Source organism: Leishmania infantum, chromosome 35 (genome assembly GCF_000002875.2).
Source record: "Leishmania infantum JPCM5 genome chromosome 35".
Taxonomy (NCBI): domain Eukaryota; phylum Euglenozoa; class Kinetoplastea; order Trypanosomatida; family Trypanosomatidae; genus Leishmania; species Leishmania infantum.
In genome coordinates, this window is record NC_009419.2 from 330,454 (window position 1) to 341,591 (window position 11,138).

At 58.5% G+C, this 11,138-nt stretch overlaps 4 protein-coding genes across 4 annotated transcripts in view; all 4 read left to right on the forward strand.

Annotated features, from left to right (window-relative positions):
- The window catches only part of LINJ_35_0750 (conserved hypothetical protein), a gene marked incomplete at both ends in the record, with an annotated part of 2,898 nt that extends 2,292 nt beyond the window's left edge, over positions 1-606 (forward strand). The window contains one exon of the mRNA XM_001468853.2: positions 1-606. Within this exon, the coding sequence (XP_001468890.2) occupies positions 1-606 (606 nt within the window).
- A 457-nt stretch (positions 607-1,063) lies between these two features.
- Positions 1,064-1,735, forward strand: LINJ_35_0770 (putative proteasome activator protein pa26; the record flags this gene model as incomplete). The annotated part of the gene is made up of 1 exon (XM_001468855.1): positions 1,064-1,735. The coding sequence occupies one exon, from the start codon at positions 1,064-1,066 to the stop codon at positions 1,733-1,735; it is 672 nt and encodes a 223-aa protein (XP_001468892.1).
- Positions 1,736-3,617: 1,882 nt separating this feature from the next.
- Positions 3,618-5,063, forward strand: LINJ_35_0780 (conserved CBS domain protein; the record flags this gene model as incomplete). The annotated part of the gene is made up of 1 exon (XM_001468856.1): positions 3,618-5,063. One exon carries the CDS (start codon positions 3,618-3,620, stop codon positions 5,061-5,063), a length of 1,446 nt encoding a protein of 481 aa, XP_001468893.1.
- Positions 5,064-7,400: 2,337 nt separating this feature from the next.
- Positions 7,401-8,792, forward strand: LINJ_35_0790 (putative rRNA dimethyltransferase; the record flags this gene model as incomplete). Its single annotated transcript, XM_001468857.1, has 1 exon — positions 7,401-8,792. One exon carries the CDS (start codon positions 7,401-7,403, stop codon positions 8,790-8,792), a length of 1,392 nt encoding a protein of 463 aa, XP_001468894.1.
- Positions 8,793-11,138: the final 2,346 nt, after the last annotated feature.

An 11,138-nucleotide genomic window follows, 5' to 3' on the forward strand; every position in this document is an offset into this window, starting at 1 on the left:
CTGGCGCCGCTGCCGGCGCCGTCGAGGATCATCAGTCACGATCACGAGGAGGCACGCGGGGACAAGGTGGTCGTTGGCGGAACGGTCAGCAGAGGAAGACCACCGGTGGCGGCGCAGCGAGTGATCCTTCGCCCGCGTTGGTCGAGCCGTCGTCGCCGATACCCACAACAGCGGCGCTGCCTCCGCATGAGTCACACGCAGATTCGAGCGCGCACGAAGACAGCTTCCTCTGGATCGATGAGTCAGAGAAGGCTGAGAAGGTGCCGTGTGCTTCCACGACACGAAAACGACGGCCGGGCAAGAAGACCTCAGCTACGCGCAAGAGACGCGCCTCTGAGACGTTACCGCCGGCGGCGGAGACGAAAGCGGCCCGTGCCGATGGCACCTCCGTTGCATTCGAAGCGCCGCCGCCAACGCCGACTGCGAAGTCGAAGCCATCACGGCACGCCAAGACAACTCCACGCATCAGCTCGAGGTAGGCAACGCCGTTATGATGGGGAGTTCATCTGGCAAGGTGCAAAAGAGGGGTGCGGTACTTCGGGCCCTCTTCCACCTCTCCTTCACAGAAACCCCTTGAGGACACACATGGACAACAACAAAATCTGAACAGCAGGGCAGACTAGAGTAGCAGCACGGAACGATCCCCCGAGAAGTCGTGATGCAGCCGAGCCGAGTCACGTGGGCGTCCGTTGCTCTTGCATGCGTGTCTCTGTGTCTGTGCGCCGGCACAAGGATCTCTCGAAGAGCACGACGCCACACGCAGTCACTCCCATCTTGGACAAGCGCCATTCGAAGAAACGGCCGTGCTACTTTCATCGTCGTTCATGATTCCACCACCACCACCATCGTCTAAAACCTCCTCTCTCTCTCTCCCCCCACCCCCTTGCCTCCCTCCTGCCCTCGTGCTCCTTTTGTTCTGTAGCAAATCCGGTTCTGTGCGTGCTACACATCCGTTGCTAATCAAGACCCACACGCACACGCACATACAATCATACACGGCCATACTCTCTTCTCCCTCCCCCTTCCTTTGCACGTACTAAAGATGCCACCGAAGCGTGGTGCTATGGCGCAGGCAATCCGCGACGCTTTCACTGAGGAGGCGAGTTTGACCGTAGTGGAAGAGTGGTCCTCGAAGGTGGTGAGTGACCTCGAGGCGCGCGCCACGAACGCACATCACGCACGCCAGGGAGTGTTGGCGAAGCCCTACACGGCCGACGCCGCGGAAACGGTGCCAGTCACAGTCGTGGCGTCGCTTCGTGAATTCCAGGGGCAGCTGCACGACATCTATCGCGCCGCCGAGACGATCCGCACCGTCATCGCGTGCCGAATTCCTGAGCTAAAGGCGGAGGACAACCTCGGCGTCGAGGTGCAGATGGCCGTCTTGAAAATGATCGACTCGCTGGAAGGGAAGCTGCTCGGTAGCTCCAGTGGCGACAAGGAAGGCGGTGCGCCAGGTGTGGCGGGCATGTACGCGGCACGCGAGTACCTTGCCGCGCGCGGGTCTGTGGAAGACAAGGTACTCGGCAACGTCAGCGGCGACGACAAAAAGACAAAGTCCGCGGCACCGTCGGTGCTGATGGAGCTTCAACAGATTGATGCGGATGCGCTGTTGAAGCTAGAGCTCAGCGCCACGCAGATCTCGACGCAGATCCGCTCCTTCATCAACGCTTACGCAGTCAACTGGAAGAAGCTAATCCAGCCGCGCTCCAACGCATCGGAGAAGAGCATCAGCTAGGTGCTGTATCAGTGACGGAAAAAGAGGCGCCCTCGAGGTGTGGAGGGGCACAATGGCGTAGGGGACATCTCATGCGCGCCTTCCATCTTGTGCAAGTGCGGGGCTGCCCGCACAAGGACGATGCTGGGCCTCCGCTGTAGCCGTGCCAGGGTCGAGCCGACTTTACATCCGCACTTCCCCCTCTCCCCTCCTTTGCCCTCTCGTCCTCGTCATGGGTACTAGTGGTCGTCAGCCACACGTATTGTTGTTCCCCATTGGAACGCTTGTAAGGATTTTTTTTGAGGGGAGAAAAGGGGGCTCCCCCTTTCCTGTCTATTATCTAGTGTGTGTGTGTGTGTGTATGGTGGTGGTGGTGGCGGCTGTGGGGAGTACGTCGTCAGCCCTGCTAGAGTCCACTTGTCCTTTGTTCTCCACCCTCTCTTCAGCCACAGCTCCTCGCATTGTACCCCACTCGTATCCCATGCGTTGCCGGATCTATCGAGCCATTTATTAATCAGTTTCCAGGGTTGATGTTGCTGTTGTCCGCCTCCTCTTTCTAGTTTTCTTTTTATTTCGTTGCTCGTCCGTGGCCATGCCGACCACCTCAGTGCGTGATAGCAGGACCTAGTTACTCACACTCTCTGTTGGGAAGCCAAGAGCCTGCACAGCCTGCCCAAGGGTAACAGCTGCAGGCTCTTGGTGCCGGCAGGACAGGCCTGGGCGGGCGCCGTGCGGAAGAGACTTGTGATCATGGCCACGTTTGGACCAGCCCACTACGGATCGTGTCGGCGATGCGCTGATGCCGAGTGCAGCCCGTGGCCTGGACTACGCTGTATGCAGTAGAAGTGCAGTTGGCCGTACGACGCCAAACGGTGTTGGGCGGCCCGGCTCCTTGGCACAGCCGTAGCGCACCAGAGGTAGGTGAGCTGTGATTGGATGCATATATTTGTTGGAATGTTCCTGGTAGAGTGACACGTTGAAGAGAAAAAAAAAACGATCTCCGTTGACGAAAGTGGGGGGGTGCTGAGTGTGTGTGCGTGGGCATGTGTCTGTCTCTCCATGTGTAGCGGAGCGCAGCTGTTCCTCTCGCTCTCTACCCCTCTTTAGCGGCAACAGCGTAGCTTCTTACGTGCGCACACGTGAAGGTGTTCCCGTCGCAGCGACACAACGAACGCCTGCCGCAAAAACTTACGAGGACGAAAGCCGACGAAAAACAGGGAGTGCGCGACCCAGGATGAACCTTTGTATCCGCCTCTATCTCATCGTTCGCTCAGAGCGCTGTCCACAAATGGCAAGGTGCAGAGAAGACCGTCATCCATGCGCTCCATGATTCACCACGTTCAGCCGTCATGATAACCACTACCCGAACCCCTCTTTTTATCACTCCCTACGTGGTCACGCCACACGCGTAACCGTACGCATGCACGGCCACGCGCGCATATCGCATCGCGCACCTCCGTCCTAACTGCCACATAGTTTGTCCGCGCGCACTTTTCTGTTTTCTTTCCACATTTTTTTTTCGGAGCTCCGCGAGGCGTACGTCTCGGACGCCTCCTCCTAACTGCGTGTCCTCTCGTTGCGATTGTACACTTGCATTGCTGGCTCTCTGTTGCCCTCTTTCCACCCCCCAACCCCCCCTCTGTCGGAGCAACAGCACGCTGCTGGTCACCTTCGTTTTGTTCTGTCTTTAGGGGGTTTATGTGTTTGTGTGCGCCCCGGAACGCCATCTCCCCTCCTCCTCCCTTTTTTCGCGCCTTTATTCCGTCTCCTCCCATACGCCCACGTCTCGCGAATCCCTCTCTCTCACGCTGTTTTCTATCATTTCTTGTTTTTTTCTTTTCGCTCACCCTTCTCCGTTCAACTAGAACTCGTGCCCCCCCCTCTTACCTACCCACGCGTAATTATGTCTGCGTCTGAGGTTCAGCACTCCTACTACCCCGCGAGTGCGGCGCACACGAGCTATCAAGCCGGCTCCTATCTCCTGGAGGCCGGATACAGACCCACAGATGAGGAGTGTGCCACCCTCGCGGCACCGATTGCCAGCTTCCTGCGCAACTGCAGCTGCTACGACATGCTCGGTGTGTCAACGCAGGTGGTGGTCCTCGACGTGCAGGCGCCGCTGTCGGTCGCCTTCATCGCCGCCCAGGAAACGCGCATCCAGAGCTGCGTCCTATGGGACCCGCGCAAGCGGCAGTACGTCGGCGTGCTCACCTCCACCGACTACATTTGCATTCTCCTGTACTGTCAGGCACACCCGAAAGAGGCAGACGCGGTGGCTCTGTGGACGATCGAGCACTGGCAGGAGGTGAGGGCGGCGCAGGGGCTCGGGCGGCCGAAGGAGAAGCTGGGTGCGCCGCCAGGGCCAAAGAGCGGTATCATCACATGCAAGACAGACACTTCGCTGCACGACTGCCTGCAGATGATGCGGGAGCACTGCGTCCGCCGCATCATCGCCCTAGCGGAGAAAGAGGGCGAAGACTTCAGCCTCGTTGCCATGATGGACGTGGAGCAAATTGTCGAGTACCTTGGCGTGATGTTCTTTCATATTGAGAAGGCCGGTGGTTCGATCGGCCGGGCCGGCGGCGGCGCGAACAGCAGCACGGGCGACGCAGCAGGTGACGGCGCTGGTGGTGTTGGTGCCCCTCACCGCACGAACTCGACAATATCCACAGCGAAAAACACGACCAGCGTCGCCGGCGACAGCGACTTATCCTCACCGCAGCACAACAACAGTCACCAGCTCAGGTCAAACGATTTCGAAGAGTACGATGACGACCCGCAAGGCGTCTTTGCTCTTGGCGAAGCCTATGTGCTGCCCCCTTACGTCGCGTCTATCATCACCCAAGCAGAGGCCGCCGGGGCGAGCGGGTCTGGTGGCGTCGGCATCGCTTCTGACGTGCGTGTCGGCCCTTACAGCTCTATCTTCGATGTCCCGTTCATGTATGTGCCACAAGTCGGTGCGCACCGCCGGAAGCCCATCTTTGCAACGATGGAGCAGAAGCTGAGCGAGGCGCTGACGCTCATGCTAGACCACAACACGGAGAGCATCGCCGTTTGCTCTCCGAAGGAAGGTGTCATCATCGACGTTGTCAGTCGCAGCGACTTGCTGCGGATGGAAAATCAGGGCGTGTATGACACGCAGCTGACGGTGCGGGAGGCGCTGGCGAGCAAGATTAGCGACCACATCTTTGTCTTCTACGAGAAGGATACGCTGCGGGAAATCTTCTCCCACTTTGTGCGGCGCCGCGTCAAGGAGCTCTTCATGGTGGACCCGGACACAGGGCGGCTGCTGGGGCAGCTGAACGTGGCAGAGTTCGTGTACTTTCTGGTCTTCGGTGTCAGCGATTAGGCGTTACCTGTTCGTCTTTCCTCCCTCACAACGGCCCAAAATGCATCAAGCGGCTGTGATGCTGTCCATGCTGGCTGCAGAAGAAGAGAGAGGGGGGAGGAGCCAGTTATAGGATTGCCGCCGGCGTGTTTTGGCGATGTAAGACAAGCGTGTGGTTGCCTAGCCATGGTGCTGGTGTATTGGCGCATGCTCATATGTGTGGCGAGGGTGTGAAGGGCTGCTGCTGCTGTTGCTGTTGCTTTACGCTACTCGCCTCAGCGCCGCCGTTATTACGAGCATTGCTTGACGATTTCGATTTTTGTATCTTCGCTGTTGTTCTTCTCGTTCGGTGTGCATTTGTTATATCCGGTGCCGTGGTTGCCGCGCTGTATCGGAGTGGGACAAGGGAGGGGGAGAGTAGAAGCAAGGAGAGGGAGAGCGGAAGGGAGTGGCGCAGGTGCCCAACAAATGGGTGATACAGCGATGGTACCCCCCTTCCACATCCACTCTCTGTGTCTGTCTGTCTGTGTGTGTGTATGTGTGTGTTTATGTTCTCCCCCGCCCCCTCTCTCTCTTATCTTGTTCTCTGCACCCATGCTTTACTTCTATTTCCGTGATCAATGCGTTTTCTCTTCGTTGTTCTTATTCTGTGTGTGTGTGTGTTTGTGTGTATGTGCATGTGGATGTGTGCCACGTGCGCACCCCAATTGCCTCAAGGAAGTGGCACGCGTCTGAGAATCGCACGCTGATAGCTGCGGAGCCACATCCACGAATTCGGGTTTTTCTTTCGTTCCATCTTCGCTCTGTTGTCCCATGCGGCGTCGGCATGCGTATTCGTCGCACAGGGTGGTTAGTGCTCACAGCATCTCTGCATGCGGGTGTGTCCCTGATAGCCATTCGTGAAAAAAAAGGGCACTTCTTTGAAAAGTCGCCTCCCCCTCCCCCTCCCCCTCCTCTTCTCTCACCCGCTTTGTTTTGTTTCGCGCGCCATTTGCTCGTGTGCCGCCCCGCTCGTATTATCCTCGTCTGTCCGCTCAACAGAGAAGCATAATACACAGAAAGAGGCGTCTCGTGTCACCAACGGTGGTCTCTACGACCAAGCACGACACACACACACACACGAGGAACGCGTACACATCCTTTATGGTGAGCGAGGCTCTGCCATTTGCATGTTTTCACCCCCTCGCAACCTGCACGGTCGACTTGCTTGCAGGTCTTTCCTCAACGTCACCCCGCGCAAGACCTGGCATCCCTATGCAAGGCACCTCCGCCGCCAGCCCCCCCCCTTCAATATCAGCTGCTCGGATGCCACCCATTGATGACGGGGAACACCTCACTGTTGCACCTCAGGGTTCATTACCCAACTCCGTGGAGTCCCCAAGCAGCCTCTCCACCCCTCCTATTCCTGTCAAATGCCGAAACACCTCTGGCGGTGACAAGGTCAAGCACCTACAACCTAAAGGAGGGGGGAGGCCAGTGCAATTCATTGCTGCTGATGTGGCCGGCCAGGTCCTGGACGGCGATACGTCAGAGCGACCTGCGACCGTGCACACGCTTGTGCCATCGATGGGACAGGTAAAGTGTCAGCCTGACTCGAACGCATCTCACCCGGCCCTCGCACTGCCTGCCGATGTGGGGAGCCTACGTGTTTTCACTCCAAGGGATGCCCCAGATGGGGACCGGCACAATGGGTGGCGCGGCTGTGCGGCGACCTGCAGAGCGGATGCTGAGTAGAGAGTGTGAGGCAGGTGCCGTGCTCCGATGATTGAGTCGGCGCATTGCTGTAGCGCGCGTCTACCGCCGCTTCGCGCCACGCGATGTGGTGGCTGTAACAGGCCGGTAGTAGAGTGGGGTTCGACCTCACGTTGTGTGTGGCAGAGAAGCAGGAACGTTGAAAACAGAGGCAATGCGCGTGTGCGCCGCCTCACGCTCCCTTTCTTCACCGCCATCGATTTGCCCCCTCCCTCCCCGTGTGCCCTCTGCCCCGTTAATCTTGCATTCCGCTTTCTCTATTCCGTGCACCGTGCACAAAAGCCCCCCCCCCGGCACACACACACACACACACACGCACCTTCACCCATCTTCTCTCACCCCCCCGCGTCATTCTGTGCTTGCACTGTTTCAACGGATGCAATGCGGCGTGCACTCGCGCGGGGCCAACTGAACTGGTCGTGGAAACTGCCCCTCTCCGCGAGCAAGCGAGGATTCGGCGCGGGGCTGGTCTCCGTGTCACCACGGCTGTGTCGCTCCCGCGTCGAGGCCCGATGGAGCAAGGCAACAGCGCAGCATCAGCGGACGTCATGGCGCCCCTCGGCGACGAAGAGCTCCACCGCTACATACGATATTAGCGCTTCTGTAATGCACGGCGCTTCGGCTTCGTCGTCGCCGCAGGCAGCGGCACCAGTTGCGCTACCCCCGCTGCGCTGCCCGGGCGGACCGCGCGTTAAGGCAGAGGGCATCAAGCAACTGTACAAAGTACCGCACGCCGGGTTCCTTGCCAAGTACGACCAGCGCTTCATGTTAAACCTCAAGCTCACCCATCAACTCGTCAGCTATCTTAGTCGCACAACACTCACGACGCCGGACAAGGTGCTGGTGGAGCTGGGACCTGGCGTCGGGTCACTCACACGGAGTCTGCTGACGCGGCCTTGCGTCGGCGTCCTCGGGATCGAAGTGGACGAACGCTTCAGCCCACACCTAGAGCAGATCCGCAGCTACACAAGCAATAAGTTCCAATGGGTGACCGCCGACGTGCTCAAGGTGGACGAGCTGGAGCTGCTGAAATCGGCCTTCCCGCATTTTGTGAAGGCCAACATAAGGCGTCCACCCAGTCCTGGACAGGAGACTTGGGCGGCCAACTCGGCAGCCGGCCGCTCTTCAAGCAGTGGATCGCAGAGAGTCACCTTCACTGACGACGCCGGTGAGAACGACGCGGATGGGTACGAGGGTGCGCCGTTGCGCTCGGCTCAACGTGAACGGCTGCTGCGTCAGCGCCGCGCGCGGCAGCCCTACCAACACAGTGACGACACCCACCGCGGAGGTGCTGAAGGAGCGGCAGACCCGGAAACAGCGGCGTCGCCTAACGCTGCCTTCGATGTGACAAATTACTGGTGGTCTAACGGGAATGCGAAGGTCGAGGTGATTGCAAACCTGCCCTTCGAGATCATCACCGAGCTGCTGATGCGCTACGCAGTGGACTGCTCGCAGCATCGCGGGCTCTTCGCCTTTGGCCGTGTGCCGGTACACGTCTTCACCCAGCGCGAGGTGGCCGAACGCATTCTGGCACCGGCTGGGTCCGTGCAGTTCAGCCGCCTTTCTGTCCTCTGCCAGTGCTTCTTTCACGTTCGCCTCAAGCAGACGTTTTTAGACCAGACTTACTACCCGCGCACAGAGGTGGAGGGCGCAATGCTGACGCTGGAGCCGCGTTCCGTGCCACTCGCACACGGTCTCGATGCGTCCACCCTGATTCACTTTACCAACCTGCTCATGAAGCCGGGACTGCGCGCCGCCACCGTGCACAAGTCGCTCTCCCGATTTGCACCTGCGGAGTTGGTGCATTACATGCTGCAGGAGCTGCGAATGGACGGCGCGATGACAGTGCTGGACTTGTCTGTGGTCGAGGTCACCCGCTTGGCTTGCCTGTGGCAGCAGTTTGTGATCATGTCGCAACAGCAACCACAGCCGGAGGCCGACGGTGCCGAGGCAGAAGCTGGAAGCCGCAAGGCCAGATCCCCAAATGGCGCCGTGTAGTGGTCCGGCTTGTGAGCCACTGGATCTGCCCACCGCCAGCTCTCGGTAACGGAGCGAAGTAGCGGGGGAGAGAGAGACGGGCACGGAAGGTGTGTGTACGAAGGCGTGGAACTCGCTCGCATCGACGAATGGGTGCCGGCAACTCTGTCCCTCATCTCCTCCTCGCGTGATGGTTGAACGCTGAGCAACAGCACCGTCGTCGTCGTCATCGTAATTTTTTTTTGTAATTCTGCTGTCATTGTCTTCGCGTTCTCGTTTCGTTTCGGGAAGAGAAGGGAAGGGGCAGGCTCGTTGATGTCGCCCTTTCTCGAGGAACGGGTACCTATGCGCGTGGAGGCCAACTGAACTGTTTGCGTTTTCTCATCTGCAGCAGCGGCAAGGACAGGGTCGCGCTGTTGGTTGCTGGCGAGCAGCACGCGCGTGAGAGGCATGTTCGCTTCCCCGAGACTCACACGTGTGCATCCATGTTCCGGCAGTGCACGTGTTTCCCGTTCCCTCTTGGTCAGGGGCTGTCCTCCCTCCCTTCCTCCTAAGGCCTGGCCAGGCGAGACTCGGCAGGCCGAAGAATGGGTGTGAAAGAGAGAGGCTTCGCGCACGCGCATACACACACGTCCTAAGCGGCCATGCGCAGGCTAAGCAGACACATGTAATGTATGTGGAACGCAGCTTCTTATTCGTGGACAGACATGAACGTGTTGCGCACGCGCCTCTTCCTGTTTGCCGGAGCAGAGGTGGCAAGGGACCTGTCCAGGTTGTCGTTCGAGTATACGATCGCACAGCAAGCGTGTGACACGTGGTCTAGAAAGTCAATATCATCTCTCATGCTCTGCTCTCCTGCAACACCTCCAACCCACGGATGCTGAGGCACTGGAGTTCTTCTGGTGTGAGATTGACATATCTCTGCTTCATTCCTTTTATCAGCAGTGGGATAAGCCAAGTATGTATTCGCGCTTGTGTGTGTGTGTGTGTGTGTGTGCAGCTCTTCACAGGTAACAGTGCAAAACCGATAGCCTGCGAGAAGGCAGCGATCACACGGCATGCACGCTGATACTCAAGCAGCCACGCTGCTACTGCTAGAGTGCCACCGCACCCGCGACATGCGTTGAAGGAGTACATCGACGGTGTGGAAGGGGCTTTTCGACCGTGTCAATCGAGTCAGTGGCACGGGGCCCGCGCACGCACCTCCAGTTGTTTTGGCCTTGTATGAATAGATGCAGCTGCGATTCTCTCCCTCTTTTTCTCTCTCCCTTTCCTTACTCTCCCCCACACCTGACACGCATACATATATGTGCACGCCTGCACATGACGTGTGTGTGTGTGTGTGTGTGTGTGTGTGTGTCTACGTGTCTGCCAAGGCTGTGAAAAGAAGGCCCACACAAGAGGCTCCACAGCAAAAAGAACAAGCGAGGTATCCTTGTAGAGGTGAGCGGCAACAGCACCCCGTAAACACGCAAAAGGAGACGTAGTCGCTTGCTTGTGCGCTCTGTGCAGCTGCTCCTCAACACACCGCTGCGACTCGCATTTCTGCTAGAGCAGTTTTGTTTTCCACCATGTACCATAGAGCGCGATAGCCTCTTCTTATCCCCTTCATTGTGTGCATGGGCCCCTCGCCTCCAGGCGACACCACGCTGCCATCCGCGTCGTCACTGTCGCTGATGTAGATAACTTCAGCAGTGCTTGACTTTTTTTGGTTTGTATTTATTCTCTTTTCCGAGTGCCTCACTTCCCTCTTCAACCTGGTCTAGTGCTGCTTGCGTGTATGTGTGTGTGTATGTAGCTCCTGCCCATCATGTCCTATGCTCAGCGGCACCGTAATCGTGTAGAGCTGCACTACCATGAGGTGGCGCAGCCACCTCATGGTTTTTATGCTGCATCGGCGGCAGTGCATAACGGTCGCGCCCCGGTGCGACTGCAGGACATGGTGATCGGCACACAAGACCAGGAACCGCTCCCACGCGGTGGCAGTTGCCCTCGTCTCAGCAACTCCTCGCTGCAGCGCAGCAGCGGCAGTGGCAACCGCGCGTCCGATGCGCATGACAGCTATACGGCATGCTATCCGCACCCGCATTCGATCATTGGCGCGAGTGCCGCCGCAGCATGGTGTGAAACAACACCAAGCGTCAGCGGTGCAAGGATGCCTCGGCAGGCCTTCTAACTGCTGCAGCGCACCCCCAAGTCCGCTTCCCCGCCGCGACTCAAAGTTAGTCAAAAGCGGTTTACCTCTCCTCATTTGTCTGTAAAGACATCGGAGGCGGCGGCGGGACAGCCGCCAGTGCGTCTCTCTCCGCCTCCTCAAGTGCTAGAGGGGACAATCGACAAGCGAAGCCGTCCCAGTGCGCCAGGTCA